A 19,974-nucleotide genomic window follows, 5' to 3' on the forward strand; every position below is an offset into this window, starting at 1 on the left:
GCTCACCCGAAGAGGCCGGCGAAGAAGGACTGGGAGCCGCGGACCTTCTTGTCGGCCTCGGCCAGCAGCTGCAGGGCCTCCTTCTCCTTCCCGGCCTGGTCCATGGCGGCCGCCGCGCTCCGCCCGCCCTGACGCCGCCGCGGGCCCGCCTCACGTGACGCGGGCGCCGCTCCCCATTGGCTGGCGGCGCACCACGTGAGGCGGGCGGAGGGGCGGGGCCGGCGCGGCTCCTCGGCGGCGGGCGGGGCGCGGCGCCACCTGGCGGGCGCGGGGCGCGGACGGGGGGCGGCCGCGGGGGGCGTGTGATTATTTTTTGGGGGGGGGGGGGGGCAGCCCCAAAATGGGCCAGTTTCGTCTTTTTTAGCTATTTTTGACGCGCTGCTGTGACGTCGCGCTGCCGCGCTGGGCTGCACCCCGCAGCTCGGCCTCTAATAGGGGGGAATTGGCGGGGGGGGGGGAATTGGGGGGGGGGGGGTAAGGGGTCAGCCAAGGTCAGCCAAGCCCCCCCCCGCCCGCGCGGTGACATCACGGTGACGTCACGGCCCCGGCGGTGACATCACGGCGCTACCCGGCACAGCAAGGCTGGCTCCGGTGGAGCCCAACGCACCGCGAGCGGGGGGGGGGGGGGGTGACCCGCAGGGGTCACGGCACCCTCGACCCCTCCCGCCAGGCACTTAACGAAGCCCCCAGCTAATTAGCGAGGTCAGTAATTAAACCCCCGACCTTGCCCTACTAAGGGCCACCCACCCCCACCCCCACCCCGGGACTTGTGAGAGGAGCCCCAGCTGAATTACTTCCAGGTGAAAGGCTACCGGCGCCACTAACGAAGGCGGAGGGTTTAATGAGCCCGCTGCTCATTAACGGCCTCCTTCGTTACCGGGGACACACGCACACACACACGACACAGGCCCAGCGCCTGAAGGAGGCGGTTTTTGGGGTGAAATCACCCAAATACGGCACCTGCCCATGGGTGGGAGGGTGACGGCGTGGTGACGGCGTGGTGACGGCGACAACACGGTTGTACCGCCAATATTCCCCATCCCGCCAATAATCCTGTTTCCCCACCGCGATCTGGGATCTGGGATCCACTGGCTGATTCGGTAACGCCACTGGTTTTCCTCCCCCTCCCCCCCCCAGCGCAGGGTGCAGGATGGCGGGTGCCGGCTCGGAGAGGGCGCCGCAGCTACCGGAGAATGGTGCCAAGGCGGAGGGCGAAGCCCAGCCCAAGGAGGAGGCGACGGAGGAGCCGGTGCTCCCGCTCATCCCGCCAGCGGTGCCAGGTACGCGTGCCACGCGGCTGCGCCTCCCCTTGCCCTCACCGCTATCGGCGGTGCGCGTGGTGGCTGAAATTAATATTCCGTTGCCGCGCGCGTCGGGTGATATTAATATTCCTGCGCCGCGTGCGTTGGGTGACGTTAATATTCTGGCGTTGCACGCGGCGGGTAACGTTAATATTCCTACGCCACGTGCGTCAGGCGATATTAATATTCCTGCGCCGCGTGCGTTGGGTGACGTTAATATTCTGGCGTTGCGCGCGGCGGGTAATGTTAATATTCCTACGCCACGTGCGTCAGGCGATATTAATATTCCTGTGCCGCGTGCGTCGGGTAATGTTAATATTCCTGCACCACGTGCGCCACGTGCATCGGGTGAAATTAATATTTCTGCGCCGCGCGCGTCGGGTGAAATTAATATTCCTGCGCTGCGCGCGTCGGGTAAAATGAATATTTCCACGGTGTTTTCTCTCCCCAGAGGAAAGGGTGAAATTAATATTCCTGCACCGCGCGCATCGGGTGAAATTAATATTCCTGCGCCGCGCGCTTCGGGTGAAATTAATATTCCTGCGCTGCGCGCGTCGGGTGAAATTAATATTCCTGCGCTGCGCGCATTGGGTGAAATGAATATTTCCACGGTGTTTTCTCTCCCCAGAGGAAAGGGTGAAATTAATATTCCTGCGCAGCGCGCTTCGGGTGAAATTAATATTCCTGCGCCGCGCGCGTTGGGTGAAATTAATATTCCTGCGCCGCGCGCTTCGGGTGAAATTAATATTCCTGCGCCGCGTGCATCGGGTGAAATTAATAATCCTGCGCCGCGCACGTCGGGTGAAATTAATATTCCTACGCCGCGCACGTCGGGTGAAATTAATATTCCTACGCCGCGCACGTCGGGTGAAGTGAATATTTCCACGGTGTTTTCTCTCCCCAGAGGAAAGGGTGAAATTAATATTCCTGCGCCGCGCGCTTCAGGTGAAATTAATATTCCTGCGCTGCGCGTGTTGGGTGAAATTAATATTCCTGCGCTGCGCGCATCGGGTGAAATTAATATTCCTGCGCCGCGCGCGTCGGGTGAAATGAATATTTCCACGGTGTTTTCTCTCCCCAGAGGAAAACTCGATGGTTTTCAACGCCTACGCCATGGTGGCATCCAAGAGGAAGAGGGAGAAAGGCAGCGGGGGGGGTGGTGGGCAGGACGGCGCCAGCGCCGCGTTCTACGTCGACCGCCGCAAATCCAAGGTGTGGAATTACTACACGAAGCTGGGCGACGCGTACGTGGAGTGCAACGTCTGCAAGAAGCAGCTCTCCTTCCACAACAGCACCACCACCATGCGGGAGCACCTGGTGAGGAAGCACAGCATCCGCGACACCCTCCTCTCCCAGCTGAGGGACGACCAAAGCGCCGAATCCGATTCCTCAGCTCAAGAAAACGCCGGCAAACGATCCCGGCAAATGACGCCGCCGGAAAACGTTTACCACGCCGCGCCCTGCTCGGACCCGCGCTCCGATATCATCCTGGAGCTGCTGTTGGAGATGATTTTCCGGGATTTGCACCCTCTGTCCGTGGTGAAGGATAAAGGTTTCGGGCTCCTGGTGGGATACCTGGAGCCCAACTTTGCCTTGCCGGTGCCGGCGCAGCTGGCCAGCATGCTGCGGCACCGCTACACCGTGATGAAGCGGCAGCTGGAGCGGTACCTGCAGCCGGCGCAGGCCGTGGTGCTGTGCGTGGAGCTGTGGCCGTCGCTGTTGGGCCCGCTCTACCGCAGCGTCAGCGCTTGCTTCATCGACGGCGAGTGGCGGCGAGCGCGGTGCGCCCTGGAGACGCAGCCGGCGCCGGAGGGGGAAGGGGAGGCGGGTGAGGGGCTGTGCGCTGTCCTCTCCAAATTCGGCGCGTCCGGCAAAGCCGTTTTCTGCGTGATGCGGGACGCGGCGGCGGACGCGGCGCAACCGCAGGGCTGGAGCGGTCTGTGCTGCGCCGCTCGCACCCTGCACCGCTGCGTGGCGGCGGGGCTGGAGGTGGAGCAGGTCCGGGAAGCTCTGGGTGCCGCTCGCGGCATCGTGCGGTATTTCCAGCAGGACGCCAAAGCCACCGGCTCCTTGAACGGCAAGTTGGAAGCCACCAAGAGGACGAGGCTGAGCCTGGCGCTGGACGCGGAGGCGCGGTGGCTAAGCACGGCGGAGATGTGCGAGAGCCTGCTGGAGCTCAAGTGGGCCGTCATGGCGGTGCTGGAGGAGCACCCCGAGGGCGCGGCGGCCGCGCCGCGCTTGGCCGATGGCCAGTGGAAGCTCCTGCAGGACCTGGTGGGGGTGCTGAGGACCGTCAGGATCGCCGTCGCCTTCCTGCGGGAGGAGCAGAACGCCTCCATCTCCTCCCTCCTGCCCTGCGTCCACGGCGTCGCCGCCGCCATCGGGCAGCAAGCGGAAGAAGCCGGCACCGGCGCCGTCATCCGGACGGTGGTGGGGAACATCAGGGCGGAGCTGAGGCGGTGCTGGGGGTCGGCGGAGGACGAGAAGGTTCTGGAAAACCCGGCGGTTATCGCCTCCTTTCTGGACCCGCGCTTCAAGGAACTGAGGTTCCTCAGCCCGGCGCTGCGCAACGAGCTCCATCAGCGCGTCAAAACCATCTTGTCGCAGATCTCCAACCCCCAGGCCCCCGCCGGCGGCCGCTTTTGGACGCTCTGCTGGGACTACAAAGCCGAGGGGGGGGAGGGCAACAGCCAGCCCCCTGCCCCCAAGGAGCAGAGCGCCAGCGCGGCGCCGCAGAGCCCCTATGATATCCTGCTGGGGAGGGATCCGACGGAGAGCATGCCGGAGATCCACCAGCAGCTGGAAAATTACATCGTGGAGCCGCTCTGCAAGCGCAGCACCAACCCCCTGGACTGGTGGAAGAATAACGAGCACCGCTTCCCGGCCGTGGCGCGGCTCAGCCGGCACTTCCTCGCCATCCCCGCCACTGCCACGCCGCCCGAGCAGGCCTTCGCCACCGGCGAGAGCGCCCTGCAGCACCGGCGAGCCGGCCTGGCGCCGGAAAACCTGGACCAAATCCTCTTCTTGCACCAAAACTTTGATTTTCTGGACGTCGTCAGGAGGGGTAACGATCCTCGCCACAGAGCCCTGCGCTAACGCGCGTGGAGGGACACCAAACCCACCCCGAGCGCCGCCAAGGGATTATTTTTTTTATCCCCAAATCCCACCTACGCGTTGGGGTAACCGCCTCGGCGCGAGCCACAGAGCCCACGAGCGCTTTTCCACGCGTAAACCAACTCAGGCCTCATCGCCGCAGCTCAGCACCGTAACATCCGTCAATCAGAGTGCTCGCCCCGCCGCACCCCATTTTATTTCCTTTTTTTATTTCCTTTTTGGAAGGAAACGGGCGCTTCCAGCCGCGCAGCGTCTCCCCGGCGTTGCTGCCGAGACGCGCAGCCCGCCTCGCCTGCCGAAACATCGGCGATGGAAAAGCCCGGCCTTGTTTTCGCCAGGCGGCTGCTTTCCCTTCGGGATCAGATAAAAAAAGTTTGTTTTTTGATTTGATTTTTTTTTATAAATACAAGGGTTGGGGGGGAAGCAGAAGGAAAACGACCAACGCTCCGCAAAGCCGCCGTTGGGTGAAGGAACTGCCCCAGAGATCATCCTTTAAAGAGGAAAACGGAACTGAAATACGCGTCGGGTCGTACTGGATGTGAGTATTTGGGAAAAAACACAGAAAAGCCATGAAAATCTGTGGCCTGGCAACAAGGAAAACGCCTTTTATCCCTCTAATGCCAGCAGAGACACGACTCCTATCAAATTCCTTTGCTGAATTAATCAAATCCTCGGTTTTCCGGCACCCCGAGACAGCGTCAGCGATGCGGCCGCACACCAAGCGGCGTGCCGCCGAAGAACAGGCGCAGGTTCAGGCCAGCAATCAAACATAACGAACTTTAATGGTTTAATTACCGCTGGCGTAACAGGCAAGGGCAGTCCAGAAGCGGCTGGGCTCGGGGGAGCGCCACGCGCGAGGTCCCGACGCGCCACGGGGCTTCGCGGCAGGACCGAGGCGTTCGCGACGGCGGCGATTTCTCATTAATTTCCCTATTGTGCCTCTTTCTGCCCCAGAAGCAAGGGCTGAGGGCGCTCAGCGGGAGTTTTAGACGGAGGCAAAGGACTCCTGGAAGCAAAAGCAGACGGAAGTTGCTCCCGGGATTTGTATTTTGCTATTTCAGTCCCAAAAAACGGGCCGTGCTCCCCCAGCCCCACGCACTTGGCGCCCGGCGCGATGCCTCCGCGGCTCTTCCCGTCAAACAACGCTGAGAAAACCCAAATCCATTTTCAAAAAAAAACACGTGCCGGGCACAATGCCGCGGCTTTTCTTCCCCAAACCCCTTTTCGTGGACGTTCTCCGCACCGGGTGGTTTTCTCCAGCAGGAAAAGCCCAGGTTGATTTTCTGGGATCGGTGCGACTCCGCCAGGGCTCCGAGGCCAGAGAACGTCGGAGTTTGGGGTTTTCTCCTGCACCAACGAACCTGGTGGCTGCTCCAAAATCCTGTTGCCCGTCAGTAGCAGAAGCAGCCGGCAGCCTTCGGGTCTTGTCCAGCTTCGACGCCGCTTCCAGATGCTTCTGGAACCATTTCGTCTTCAGGCGGCTTCACCTGCAGGCGGTGCTTCTTCATATGAGCGTTCCTCCCTTTTATCTTCTCAAATACCCTGGAAATTAGAAAACAAACCAGGATTTTTAATTTCTTTTTTTTTTTTTTTTTTTTTAAGACGATAAACACTGTTAAACAAGCTTTGTTCTTTCTATTTTGGTGAATTTCTGTGTTATTTTGACGCGCGGTACGGCAGGGTTCCAGCGCTTCGTGCCGCCGCTGGGCGGAACGTCGGCGTTGTTTTCAACAAGACAGATATTTGGGTCAAAAGTTGGTTGTAAAATTCAAATAAAAGCGCAAGGTGGCCAAAAGAGGCAGGGGCGGCCCTCCCGGCGCCCGCAGCTCCGCTTCCCCGTGTCCCCCTGGGCACAAACTCCATCACTTTCAATCCCTTTTGGCCAAAAGCGGCGGGTTTCTAGAAGATTCTTAGCTACCTTCCACACAGGCTGCAGGGAAACACGCTCCGGTCGTCGGCACTTCCAGCCTGGCACTGAGCCTCGTCCCGACGGTGGGATGTGCTGCCTGCGTCGCGGGGCATCTTTTTCTCCCTCTTCCGCTTCATTTTCCCGTCTTCCTTCCGCAGGAGGCAAAGCCGCTTCGGGTTCCAAACAACCTGTAAACCAGAGAGGCCTTAATTAATTTTTTTTTTTCCTTCTCTTCGGAAAGGTGAGGGTTGCTAAAGTAGGGGGAAAAAAAAACAGTTGAAACGGTAAAATATGCTACTTGTAGCGACGGTAAAAAAAAAAAAAAATAAAGCTGGAAAAATCCCTGCGCGGCTCGGGCGGCTGGAACGCGTGGCGTCCAGCGCCAAAAGGCGTGAGCCCAAGTGAAGTCCTCCGAGCGCTGAAATAGCCAAAAATCGGGGTGACAACACAGGCCTTGAAGGAAAAATAAATATTATTTACACCACCCTAAGGGGAACGGCACTTTCCTCCACAAAAATAATAAAAAAAAAGCAAAAAAACAGGGTTAAAGCATAGAATTCCTGAGCACTGTTGATCCGGGGTTGCGCAGTTCTACCATAAAAAAACCCAAAATATCTATTTCTGTGCCCAAAACTCCTGTTTGGAGGCCGGGAGCGGCTCCGAGTCACAGACTATCCCTGGCCACCCTCAGTGACAAGTCTAAGGAGAGCAAACGGGCTCGTTACCGTTAGGAAGCGATCGGGAATTAATTAAACGGGCAAGGGTGCCCGCCCTCAGGAATTAATGCTGCCTGTAACGAGTCAGGAGCGCGTTCTCGGCGCCGACTGCGGGATGCTCTGCGGTTCCAGATTATTCCCCAGAGGAAGTTTGGGAAAGCGGCAGCGGAATCGAACCCCGGGCACCCCCGGCAGTTTTTCTACCTTTTTTTCAGCCTCTTCCACCTTGTGTCTCTTGAGCTTTTTTCCTATGACTCGACTGTAGGCAAATTTAGCACTTTTTTTCCAGATATAGTAATATTCAACACACTGGGACACACTCTTAGTCTGAATCTATTGCGAGAAAAACAGAAGCAACCCATCATGGAAATACCGTAGCAAAATATTGCAGGCACAGACACACAAGAAAACTATCTAAAAGGGGGTTTTTGGTGGGTTTTTTTTCCCTTTTCCCGTCCTCTCCCGGTTACCGTGCCGCGGGAGCCCCGGCGGACGCGCTGAGATGGGAGAGAAAACAAACCTTCCCGCTCGGAAAAGGCTGGAAGGGCCAGAACCACGCGTGGGCAGCGCGGGGTTTTGATGTGATTTAATTCTCTCTGGTATTTGGCACCGGAGATATTCGATATTCTGTTGTAATCGGGCACGTCGTCTTGTATCGGCGTGTTTTTAGCGTTCGGGAGCGAGCGCGAGGTTTCGGAGGATGGGATCCCGTCGCAACCCCGGATCCACTCGATCAAAAGGTTTTACCTTCTTCTGTATCAGGTGGAAATCCTTCCCGTGGGCAGCGAGCGCCTCTTCAAACAGGTCCTTCTCCAGAGAGCTCCAAGCAGCCGAACCTGGCAGCAAACACCGAGGTGCCGATCCTCGTTAAGGTCGCTCGCTGCCTAATTAAAGCCAGCGCGGCCCTCGACCCGCGTTCCCGACATCCCTCCCCCTCCCCAAAGCCATAACCAAACCCAGCAGCCAATTAATTAGCAAAGACCCTTATTACTACCAGCGGATCCGCAAGGGTACGGCTCGGCGCGCTTCTCCCGTTGGGTGTCACTGAGATCACACACACACACACCCCCGCCCAAAAAACTGCCCCAAGCGATGGGGAGTGGGGTTTTTTTTTAAATAAAATAATTTTTTCACATCAGAGTACAGACAGGGAACTTGGCATCCCGGGGGAAGGAAGAAGCGTTACTTCCAGTTTACCTGTGTAGTGATAATCAGCCAGCGGATGAGATCCCGATTTCTGCGGCACCCCAAAAAGCAGCATCTCCAAAGCCTCCTGCGGGATTTAACGGGAAAAAATAATAATTTAGGTTCCCCACCAGGGGAGCAAGAGTGCTTCAGGATGGCCTCAGCTCACAGAAACATTTCCTCATGCCACACCGGAGCGTTGTACGGAAAGAAATCCCTCGGGATATGCCCCTGGGGACCTGCCACCCCCTCCAGGAGATTTCTCTCCGCTGGAGTCCTTCGGGGCTCGTCCCGCGCTCGCGGAGATGCTGTGCACACCGAGTCCTCCCGCTGGATTTGGTCATTCAACCCCTTCCTCAAAGCACGGGGAGAGGAGCAGAACCGGGGCGAGGAGCGCCCGGGGTGTTTGTCCAGAGCAGACCTGGGGCTTTAGCGGTGTTAATTATTCTCCAAATCATCACCTATTTATCTAAGAGCTGGTTTTATCAATTAAGGCAGGGGGGACGCGATGCCCAGAGGCGTTAACGCAGACTCCGGCGAGGTGCAAGAACTCCGCGTGGGTTTAGCAAAGAGGCTGGATTCCAGCCTGCGGAAAACCGGGAGCGATTCCCAGCGCCCTCGGGACGGCGGCCGACGCGCGGCGGCTTACCGGGACGTTGCTCCGCGCCTCGTGCAGGCAGTGCAGGGCCAGCTCCAGGTTCGTTCCTCCCCCCGGCACGGCGCTGGAGCAGGCCACGTGGAGCAGTTCGGTTACTACAAACGCGACGAAACCCAACCCAACGTCAGTTTGGGGCGAGAGAAAAATCAAAGGTGAAGCGGAAGGAAAAAAAATAAAAGGTGAGGCGGAAGGAAAACGGGGAGAAGTGTGGCAGATGGGCTGGAGACCAGGAAAAGGCATGGGAAAAAAAAATAATTAGCAGCTCGTTAGAGCATGAGAGACCTCTGTCCTGTGTGGCTGGGTTAGTGGCGATGTCTCCCCAGGGCTTCCACACCAAGAGCCCTGCCTCTCCGTCCTCTTCCAGGCTGGATCCACACCGGAGCTCCGGTATCTCTGCCTGAAACTGGCTCCCAATGTTGATGTGGCTAAAGGAAGGAGGAAGAGGAGGGGAGGAAGGCAAGGTACATCACGACAGCCGGCGGTCGCAGGGGCTCCGAGCGAGGATAAACACAGCACGCACACCAGCCGCTTCCAAAAAAAAAAAAACACCAAAAAACCAAACCATGACCAGCTTCCACGGTTGCTTCTCAGCCCGCAGGGTGTCACCGCGCCACCCCCGTCACCCTCTTGTCTCCCATCAACTGGAAAAATTCCTTCTGCTTTCCTCAAAACCTGAGCAAAAGGCGTGAGGGGCGCTTCGAGACGAGCCAAAGGCGTGAGGGGCGCTTCGAGACTAACGGGGAGCAGGAGGAAAGGGGGGAGGCTGCGACCACAGGTGAAAAACGGCGCCCGAGTGTCGCGTGGCGCGAGGGAGGGGGGGGGCGTTTCCAATAAAATCAAGATTAAATAAAACCCAAACGGCGGTTCCCTCCTCGCCCGCGGCCCCCCAGCGCTTGCCCGTTACTCCAGCCGCCACGCCACGACTCACGGCTGGACGCTGACTTTGGCGGTCTCGTTCATGAGACAAAGGCCAAGGTCCCCAGCCGCTCCGCCTGAAAGATAGCAAAAAAAAAAAAAAAAAAGGTCCCTCCAGGTAAAGGGATCAACTCCACGTCGAGGGATCACCCCCCAGCCCACGCAACCACGGAATGTTCCAGAACTCTGAGCACATCAGCTCCAAGCACCACCAAGCCTTGCTGCTAAGCACCGTATCCAGGAGTCCCACCCCCCCTGGCCAGCCCAGCCACCTTTTCCACGAAGAAATTCTTCCAAAATTCCCACGTAAACCTTCCCCCGGGGCAGCTTGAGGTTTCCCCTTGTCCTACCGCCCCCCCCCAAACCCCTTCCCGGGTGACACCCCTCCCCCCCCAAATTCTCCTCCGCAAAAAATACGGAGCAGAATCCGAACCCAGGGGAAAGCGTGCTCGCAGGGCTGACACGCGGGCGTCCTCCCCACGTTGACACTGGGCTTGTTTTGGTGCAACCACGATATATTTTTAATATTTAGGAAAAGGGAAATTTGCACCAAATAGCAGTAAAATAAAAGCAGCGTCACCAAAAGCGACGGTTAAACTGCCCCACGTAAATGGCCGGGGTGGATCCCCCAGGAAGGTGGCTGCCCACTCGATTTCTAATGGATCTTGGAGGAAAGCACTTTAGATCCGGTTCCTGCAGCCTGCAGGGCAGCCAGCCGGGTTCCCCCCCCGGTCCCGTTCTGGAGGATGGGATTACCTAGGACGGTGCTGAGCAGCCGGCCGGGATCACCGCGGGCGGAGGATGAGCAGAGGGTGCTGAAATAGAGGCCGGATCCTTCCCGCAGGGGGCTGAGCATGGGAGGGGGCGTGTAGGGGGAGCGCTGGAGCAAGTCCCGCAGCAGGTGATCCACCAGGATGGTGGGCGAGCGGAGGGTGCTCCGGTAGCAACCTCCCAGCCCCGGCGGGGCGTCGGGGGCCACCGGAGGAGGGATGAAAAGGGATTTTGGCCGCGGCAGCTTCATTTGGTGGTGCAGGTTGGCTCCCGGGTCCTTCCCATCCAGGCCGTCCTTCCCGCTAACCTGGACAAGGCAATTCCAAGCAAAACGTCAAATCCCTGCATCCCAGGATGGAAGCAGGAGGCGTCCGAGGCGCTTGAAAACGTCTTTTGTAGTCAGAGAGGGCTGGAAGGGGGGAAAAGGGAAAAAAATTGGAAACTGTCTTGAAAATCTTTTGTAGTCTAGGGGGCTGAAAGGGGAAAAAGGGAAAAACCTGGGAAATAGTCTTGGAATTCTTTTGTAGTCTAGCAGGCTGAAAGGGGAAAAAAGAAAAAGGGAAAAACCTGGGAAATAGCCTTGGAATTCTTTTGTAGTCAGAGAGGGCTGAAAGGGGAAAAAAGAAAAAGGGAAAAAACTGGGAAATAGTCTTGGAATTCTTTTGTAGTCTAGCAGGCTGAAAGGGGAAAAAGGGAAAAAACTGGGAAATAGCCTTGGAATTCTTTTGTAGTCAGAGAGGGCTGAAAGGGGAAAAAGGAAAAAGGGAAAAACCTGGGAAATAGTCTTGGAATTCTTTTGTAGTCTAGCAGGCTGAAAGGGGAAAAAGGGAAAAAACTGGGAAATAGCCTTGGAATTCTTTTGTAGTCTAGCAGGCTGAAAGGGGAAAAAGGGAAAAAACTGGGAAATAGCCTTGGAATTCTTTTGTAGTCAGAGAGGGCTGAAAGGGGAAAAAGGAAAAAATTGGGAAATCGTCTTGGAATTCTTTTGTAGTCAGAGAGGGCTGGAAGGGGGAAAAAGGGAAAAAAATTGGAAACTGTCTTGAAAATCTTTTGTAGTCTAGCAGGCTGAAAGGGGGAAAAAGGAAAAAATTGGGAAATCGTCTTGGAATTCTTTTGTAGTCAGAGAGGGCTGAAAGGGGGAAAAAGGAAAAAATTGGGAAATCGTCTTGGAATTCTTTTGTAGTCAGAGAGGGCTGAAAGGGGAAAAAAGAAAAAGGGAAAAACCTGGGAAATAGTCTTGGAATTCTTTAAATCGCCTAGGAAATCTCCGAGCATTTCCCTAGGCTCTGCATCCGTCCCACATCACACCGCCGACACATCCCACGCCACCTTTTTATTTCCGTGCAATTCAAGGTGACAAACAAGTTATTTCCAAGGAATTTCTGGCCGTGGGTCCCAGGATCTGCCCGCGGCCGCCGCGTCGTTTGCGTGGGATTTGAGGGAGCGATTCCAGCCCAGTGCTACCACGAAATCACGGGAAGGCCGGAGGAACGCGACGGCCGCTCACCTCATTCCCGGCTGGCGAGCTCGTAGCCGACACCGGAACAGAGACGGGAATGACCAGAGGAGCCACGGGCACGTTCCCTGATGGCATCCAGGGTTTGGGGGGGTGGTTCCCATCTCCGGCCGCGGGGAGCCAGAGGTGGCCGGCACCTCCTGCGTGGCACACCTGACCACAAACACAAGGGTATGAGGACAGCACAGCGCTTCGCAAACAACTCACTTCTGCTTTCTCCGAAATAACAACGATAGTAAAAGCTACTACGCCGAGTAAACCCCTTTAAGTGGGAGCCCGGAACGGGGATCCTTGCTGTGCCCGCTCCCGTTTCCCCAAGCGCTCAAGTTCAAGCTCTTGGCTAGAAAAAAGCTCCCCCCAAGATGTAAAATAAAACTTAAACCCAGAATCGGCTACAGAAGCAACGAGCCGAGCACCGGGCCACGGTGCCACGGTGCGGCCGGGGGCTTGCGGTGGTTTCTCGCTCACGCGAAGCGGCTTTTCAAACTAACACACACCACCGTTTAAAAATTATTTAAGAGCATCCACTGAAGGGCTCCAGCAGCGCCACGCTCCTGGATCTTTTCCTCCAATTCCCAGGATAAGGGGAAGTCACTCCCAGCTTTTATCACCACGCACGAGGTTTAAAAAATAAATTCCTCGGGACCTTGATTTAAATTCCTGGCGAACGCCAAGCGCTGAAGGATTCCAGCCCCTGTTACCTGCTGCTCCTCCTTCCCTTGCGCTGAGTGCCAGCGCTCACCGCCAAAACGCCCGTGGCTCTCCAGGCCCTTCCCGGTGGAACAGGGCCGAAGGCAGCTCCGGCAGAGAACGTCGCTTTCGCAGCCGCTGCCGTCCACCGGAGCGGCACCGGTGCTGTCGCTAGGTGAAAAATCGAGATAAAGGGATGGGAAATGAAGATTAGAAAGTGGAACCACTTTTAAAACGGAGATTTCATCGCGATCAAGGTTAGAGCCACGCGCGTGTTTCCCGCCAGGAAGCTCGGGTCGGGTGGGAAATGGCTGCAGTTCGTTTAGCAGCGAGAGAATTTAATTAGAGGGAACCCCCCGGCAGGGCATCACTCAGCGGCGTTACAAAGGTGCAGCTTTAAATCAGGGATGCGGCCGCCTCTTCCGAGCGTGAATTATACCCGTTAACCGATAACGCACAAATATTACTTCCAATATTAGGTATACAGCTTCAAAAATAATCATAAAACTTTTTAACAGCGACACCAAGGAAGAACAATCTGCTTTAAAAACTCCAGGAGCGTTTCCTTTAAAAAACACACACGTGGCCAGACTACCAAGGCTAGCTGGAGCAGGTAACTATTTTCACGTGGCTCATCAGGAGCCACGACTTTTGATTTGTCACTCAAAAGTGACAAAGTAATTCTTAACGAGGCAGCAGCTCCCTTAGCCGCGACGGTTCGCAACAGGCGGGCAGGGCACCCCTCCGGAGGCCGCGTGGGGACCTCGCCGCTGCTCAGAAGGACGCAGAAAATAATATTTATTTTTTTTTCCCCCAGAAGGGTACAGAATATTAAAATCTCTTTTTTTTTTTTTTTTTCCCCATGGAGCAGCTTGCTTTCTCGCTCAGCAAACGGCAAAGCCACCCAGGCTGGGCGGGAAGGTGGCAGATCCGCGATTTAGCGACAGAAAACTCCACAGGCCTGCGGCCCCGGCACCAAAGGGAAGCGGCAGCCACCAAAGAAGAGGGAATGACGCGTTTTTTTCTTCAGCAGAGAAAACCATTCTGACTCCAAATCACCAACTGACTCTAAAAATAATCATAAAATCAGCTAATGGCTTCGAAAACCTAAATTCAGGGCCTGCCTCCATGATTCTAACAGAGGAATTCTCCTTGCAGCCTGGCGGGTCACCAGGAATGCGACTGAGAGCAAAGCCTCTGCCCGCTGGGAAACCCTTGAAGGAGGGGAATCCCTTCACCTTATCCCAAACCCCCATTTTTTTCCTTCCCTGGCAAATCTGGGGGCTTTTGTTGTTGCAATGTGTGAAAAGAACAAGCCCAGTCGTTCCTTATCGCGTCCTAAACCATCTTCAACACTTCACACAAGCCACCTGCCCGCCACACTGCGCCGGTTTGACCGCTGCCAGTTCGGAATTAGGTTGAAAGTCTCCTTGTTCTAATTTAAACACCTATTAATTAGCTGGCCGGATGAAAGGGCTACGTTAAATCTCAGCCCCCGAGGGAAAAGGGCCCGAGAAGGTGCTAAAACACCCTCTAGAAACCACCAGCCCCCGCAAAACTTGAGCGCGAGCGGCTTACCGGCCGGCCAGCGAGCGAGCTCCCTCCGCTGCGTGCGTCAGGGTGTAGATATTGCCACCCTGTGGGTAAAAAGAACCAATAAATCGAGGGCAGCTGTTGTTCTGCCCGCCAGCAAAGCTTGAAAATAAAACCAAAAGCAAAACAATAAAATAAAACCGACAAAAATAAAAGTTACTCCGTTTCGGAGAAGAGGAACAGAATGTTTTCTCCAGGAAAATAACGCACAGCGAAGCAGCGCTCGTTAATAAATCCTGGAAATCTGGGCAGTCAACTCCCAAGGCCACTGGCCCGCCTGCCAAGGCCACCGGCCCGTCGCAGTGGCCTCAAGAAGCCGGGTGAAAGGCCACGTTGTGACACAACCCAAGCCTTGATCTCGTTCAATTACTTCAAAACCTTTGGCACGGGATTAATTAATGTTTTCAGAGCGCTCTGGATGCGTAAAGTGCCGTTATTGGGGAATCCAGAGCTGCCAGCGCGAACAAGCAGCGCCGAGAAGCGCGTGGGAGGGCAGTGAACGCGACACAAGGGCGGGTGGAGCGGAACGGATCGGAAGAGCGCGGCGCCGTACTTGAATCCTGTTGAAGATGGTGAGCCGGCGCGGCACCGGAGCCGCGGGGAAGGACGCCATGGCCACCTGGCTCGGGGCAGCCAGCTTCTCCCTGCGGCTGGCCGGCGGACGCCAGGACCAGCCGGTCCTCGCCGGCGCTTTCCTGGCCGTCTCAGCGCTACCGTCGTTACTCTTCTCTTTTTTCAAGGTAGAAACCTCGTTTTCTGGCTGGTGTGAGCAGGGAACGGCCTGTCGGAGGTGCGCGGAAAGCCCTTGGTACCCCGTCGGCTGCGGACGCTGGGAGGCGAAGGCAGGCCGTGGCTGTTGGAGCAGGTTTGCTGCCAGGCACGCGGCCCCCGGAGCTGCCGGTGGGGATGGAGCCAGCGGAGAGTCAGCGATGGCCTGGAAGAGGTGCTGCTGCGGCATCTGCAGCGGCCCCGGGCACGCAGCGGGCTCTGGGGGTTTGGGGAAGAGCTGCCCGCCCTCGTCACGCTTCGAAACCTCCGGAAAACTCGGCTCCTCGGCGTTCTCCAGCGGGCAGGAGGCGCGGGGTTCCGCTGATTGAAAGATTTCCTCAAAACAACCCGGGGCCGGCTCGCTCAGCGCATCCTCTTTGGCTTTAAGAGGCGCAGCAGGGACAGGCGAAGCATCCGGACGCTCGTCGGCTGCGGCAGGCGGCTCGCGAGCAAGGCAGACGCTGTTCCTCTCGGATTTAGCGCACACCGGCACGTTTCTCATGCACTCAAAGTTACCACTCGAGCGGTTTTCAGGTTTTCGGGGGGCAGGAAAACACGGCAGGGTGCTGTCAGGACAAGGCTGCAGCCCCGCAGGCTCCGAAATAAAAGACACCGTGGTGAGATCAATCACCATGTTCTCCCACGGCGCAACCACAGGCACCTCGGCGGGATCTGTGACGCTGGAAGAAGCGGCATCCCTCTGGCACGAGGAGCAATCCCGCGAGAAATCATCCTCCGCCAGCCCGCTGCCGTCAGACGCGAGGCGGGAGGCCCGGCTGGGCCCTGGCGAGGCGGCGTCCGCGTGTTCTGCGGGGGGGAAGGCACCTACGGGACAATTCTGACTCACGACGTCCCTCAGCAGGTCACTTTCGGGTGGGAAAGGGCCCGATTCCAAGCACGGAAGATGTCCGTCCGCTGATTTCCCACCACCTTGGCTACCCGGAGCGGGAAGGAGCGAGGGTTCCTCGCCGGTAGGAGCCTCCCTGCAGCCGTGCCGCAGCCCGTAATGGCGCCGCAGCGAACGGGGGTTGCAGTAACTCTTCTCACAGTCTGGTTCCGGGCAGACGAAAGGTTTTTTTTTCTGATGCGTCAACATGTGTCCGCTCCTGTAGCGAGGAAGAAAAGAAAATATCGTGTCTTAGCACACCCGAAGCACCGGCAGGACGCGCGGGGCGGTCGCGGGGGTGGCTTTGCAGCCTGCAAGCGCGCGCAGCCACGCCGGCCAACACGGGCCCGTCACGACTGTCTCGTGTTTTCAAGTCGAAAAAGGCACAGACAGCAAAAATGAGGCGGGTGTGCCCCCCAAAATCAAGGGGAAGCTGTAAACCGCGGGCTGGCGCTTCGTAAAGGCACGTTTTAGGACAGCGCAGGTCCGCGGGCCATCGCTTGGTCCAACACGAAGCAAAACGGTGTTTTACTTAGTCCCGGACCAAGACCGGCCGCTGCCACAGGGTGCAGTGTTACAGATTTTTCCGCAGCTGGGCAGAAATAGATGCTTTCCGGGTTTTTTTTCCCCACACCAGGCTGCTCTGGAAAACGAAAAGGGAATTTGCATCTGGTAGCGAAGTGGGTTTGTAACCTCACTTCGCAGCGGTCGGTGGCCTGAAAAGGCACAAAGGCTCCCGAGCGCTGCGAGTTCTGGAACCGGGAAATAAACGGCGGCAGGAGCCGAGGTTCTCGAGAGCCGGCTAAGCCGAACGCCTACGTACAGGTGGTCCGGCCGCTTGAAGGCCTTGCTGCAGACGGCGCAGACGTGCAGCCGTTCCTGGCTGTGGCTCAGGCAGTGTTTGCTGAGAGCGCTGGCGCTGCCGAACACCTTCCCGCAGCGGCTGCAGCCCAGCGGCGAGCTCTGAGAGCCCAGGGGAGGCTCGCCGCTCCCCGCCGACCCGCTGCCGCCTCCTCCAGCCTCCTCCGGTCCCGTCAGCGCGGGAAGCTCCGGCTCTGAAGGAAGGGAGAAAGCGACAGCCGCTTTATTTACCTTTGCAATGACACGCTTCCCGCTTTAGCGCTAATAAAAACACGTCTTTTTTCATAACACTTCTGTTGGAGGGCGCCGGCCTCACGGGCTGAATATCTGCACCAAAACGAGTAAGAAAGTCCCGCAAACCTGCTCCCCCTCTCACGATTTGTGGCTCTGGCGTCAGCTCTGTAGTAATAAAATAATAAAGAAATAAAGCAGCAGCTCAGCTGCTTAATTTCTGGGGTCTCCAGACACCTCCACCCTTGCACAGGTTACACCCTTCACCAGGCTGAACCTTGACGCCGCGAATTTTACCGTCTTCCCCCTCTTTCTCGGGAAAAGAGGTTTGGGATCACCCCAAACGGTTTTGCTGGAGGTGCCGTACCGAGGGCAGTCTGACTAGGGGATAACCCCGGGGCTTCCCCAGAGAATTCCAGGTTCCTCACCCACGAGCCGGTGGGAATACAGGCCCCAGTCGTTAGGGGAAAGTCTGATTTTCTCGTTTGAGCGCTGCTGGTTACAGTTTTACAGCCATTAGCAATTAAGTTATCCGCTCCCTCCAGAAGAACGTGTAACTCAAGGCGCTCTCCCCGCAACGGCAGAGCCAGAAAAAGCCCGTTCTGCTCAACCCATTTCACAGAGCGTTTGAAACGCGGAAAGAATTAAAGGGAACATCTCTCCTCCGCTGCGGGGAAAGATGTTCGCAACGTATTCAGCAAATTTATCATTTTAATGCCTTCGCGTTTTCCGTTTCCAGCCAGAGGGCAGGTTGCAAGGACTCTTAAAAGAGCCAAAACCCAAAGAGATTCCTGCCTCGGGTATAATTGTAAGAAAAGAGGAGAGCAGCAAAGTTCCTGCGGAAGAAAGGGGTTATAATTATTATAATCATCCACAGCCTTAGCAATCTGAACGTCATCTCCCAGGTAAAACATTCTCAAAGTGACAAAACCTATTTTATCCGAAAGATCCTTCCGCACCGCGCTCCTAAATAAACCCCAGCCGCTTCCACCTGCCAGAGACCCTTGGAAAGAAGCGAGAACGCGGAGCGCGGCGCACCCACCCTGCTGCCAGGGCTGCCAGTCTGACCCATGGAGCTGGCCGGAGCCGCAGTCCTTCGCCAGGTAGAGGGAGAACACGTTCAGCTCGGCCTCCAGAGCATCGCCGGCCGCATCGGCGTCCAAGCCGCTCAGCCCCGCGTAGCTCACGCCTTTGGCCGTCGGGCAGAGGTTGCAGTCGAGGGCCTCGCTGCAGAGCAGCTCCTGGCTTTCGGGAAATCCCGGGAGGTGCATCTCCAAACGAATCCCGTTCTCGTCGTCGAAGGGGTACTGGTCCATGCTCGCTGCCGGCCTTACGGCCAGCCGAAGGTGGTCTTGTTTACACCCAGAGCAAAACTCGAGGGTGTGAGGACCACCAAGCCTCCTAAAAAAACAAAAAACACACAAAAAACGAAGGAAGAGATGATTTGACATCACTCACCAATCCCCCCAAACCAGTACGGCAACTGGGGTACCACCCACACCTTCTCGGAGAAGAAACCTGCAGCATCCCCTTCCCCGTTTCAGACACCCCACGGGCACGTTTGGGGTGACAAGGGGGTCTTCTTACAAAAAACTGTGCTAAGCCAAAGGGTAGAAGTGTTTCCCCCACCCCAGAAGAGGCTGAGGGGCAGAAAGCAGGGAAAGGCTGCCTGGGAACTGCAGTGGGATTTGGGGGGGGGGGCTTTTCCTGAGGGAAACGCTGCTCCCCACGTGGCAGGAGGCTGTGGGACCATCCCAGGGATGGGGCTGGGGGCTTTCCCTGGGGGAAACACTGCTCCTGGCCTTGTATGAGGGTGTGGGACCACCCCAGGGATGGGGCTGGGGGCTTTCCCTGAGGGAAACGCTGCTCCTGGCCTTGTATGAGGGTGTGGGACCACCCCAGGGATGGGGCTGGGGGCTTTCCCTGGGGGAAACACTGCTCCTGGCCTTGTACAAGGCTGTGGGACCACCCCAGGGCTGGGATTAGGGACAATGCGGGGCTTTTCCTGAGGGAAACACTGCTCCTGGCCTTGCAGAAAGCTGTTGGACCACCCCAGGGATGGGATTGGGTCCCAGGGGGGCTTTCCCTGGAAGAAACGAGGTTTATGGCCTTGCACGAGGTTGTGGGACCACCCCAGGGATGGGGCTGGGGGGCTTTCCCTGAGGGAAACCCTGGCCTTGCAGGACGCTGTGGGACCACCCCAGGGATGGAGTTGGGGGGCTCTCCCTGAGATAAATGTTGCCCCCCATGTGGCAGGAGGCTGTGGGACCACCCCAGGGATGGGATTGGGACCCAGGGGGGCTTTCCCTGGGGGAAACGAGGCTTATGACCTTGCAGGAGGCTGTGGGACCACCCCAGGGATGGGGTTGGGGGGATCTCCCTGAGATAAATGCTGCCCCCCATGTGGCAGGAGGCTGTGGGACCACCCCAGGGATGGGGCTGGGGGCTTTCCCTGGGGGAAACACTGCTCCTGGACTAGCAGGAGGCTGTGAGACCACCCCAGGGATGGGGCTGGGGGCTTTACCTGAGGGAAACGCTGCTCCTGGCCTTGCAGGAGGCTGTGGGACCACCCCAGGGATGGGGCTGGGGGCTTTCCCCGAGGGAAATGCTGCTCCCAGCCTTGCAGGGACCTGTGGGACCACCCCAATAATGGGGCTGGGGGGTTTCCCTGAGACAAATGCTGCTCCCCACCTTACAGGAGGCCATGGGACCACCCCAGGGATGGGATTGGGACGAAGCGGGGGCTTTCCCTGAGGGAAACCCTGATCCCCGCCATACCAGAGCCTGTGGGACCACCCCAGGGATGGGGCTGGGGGCTTTCCATGAGGGGAACACTGCTCCTGGCCTTCTATGAGGGTGT

General features: G+C 57.4%; 2 protein-coding genes across 2 annotated transcripts; one reads left to right on the forward strand and one right to left on the reverse strand.

The window, feature by feature from the left end:
- The first annotated feature begins 487 nt into the window (after positions 1–487).
- Positions 488–5,063, forward strand: LOC121082003 (E3 SUMO-protein ligase ZBED1-like). The gene is made up of 3 exons (XM_040581331.1): positions 488–702; positions 1,138–1,280; positions 2,383–5,063. Exons 2-3 carry the CDS (start codon positions 1,151–1,153, stop codon positions 4,395–4,397), a joined length of 2,145 nt encoding a protein of 714 aa, XP_040437265.1. The 5' UTR covers positions 488–702; positions 1,138–1,150; the 3' UTR covers positions 4,398–5,063.
- A 117-nt stretch (positions 5,064–5,180) lies between these two features.
- LOC121082004 (zinc finger protein 541-like) lies at positions 5,181–18,491 on the reverse strand. The gene is made up of 14 exons (XM_040581332.1): positions 18,157–18,491; positions 16,846–17,077; positions 14,922–16,242; positions 14,354–14,412; positions 12,787–12,946; positions 12,077–12,238; positions 10,555–10,876; positions 9,812–9,875; positions 9,166–9,308; positions 8,875–8,978; positions 8,238–8,313; positions 7,788–7,876; positions 6,334–6,512; positions 5,181–5,957 (listed from the first exon to the last, which is right to left on the reverse strand). The coding sequence occupies exons 1-14, from the start codon at positions 18,428–18,430 to the stop codon at positions 5,807–5,809; spliced, it is 3,336 nt and encodes a 1,111-aa protein (XP_040437266.1). The 5' UTR covers positions 18,431–18,491; the 3' UTR covers positions 5,181–5,806.
- Between the last annotated feature and the right edge of the window lie 1,483 nt (positions 18,492–19,974).

The sequence above is a fragment of the Falco naumanni genome, unplaced genomic scaffold (assembly GCF_017639655.2).
Source record: "Falco naumanni isolate bFalNau1 unplaced genomic scaffold, bFalNau1.pat scaffold_115_arrow_pat_ctg1, whole genome shotgun sequence".
Lineage (NCBI taxonomy): Eukaryota > Metazoa > Chordata > Aves > Falconiformes > Falconidae > Falco > Falco naumanni.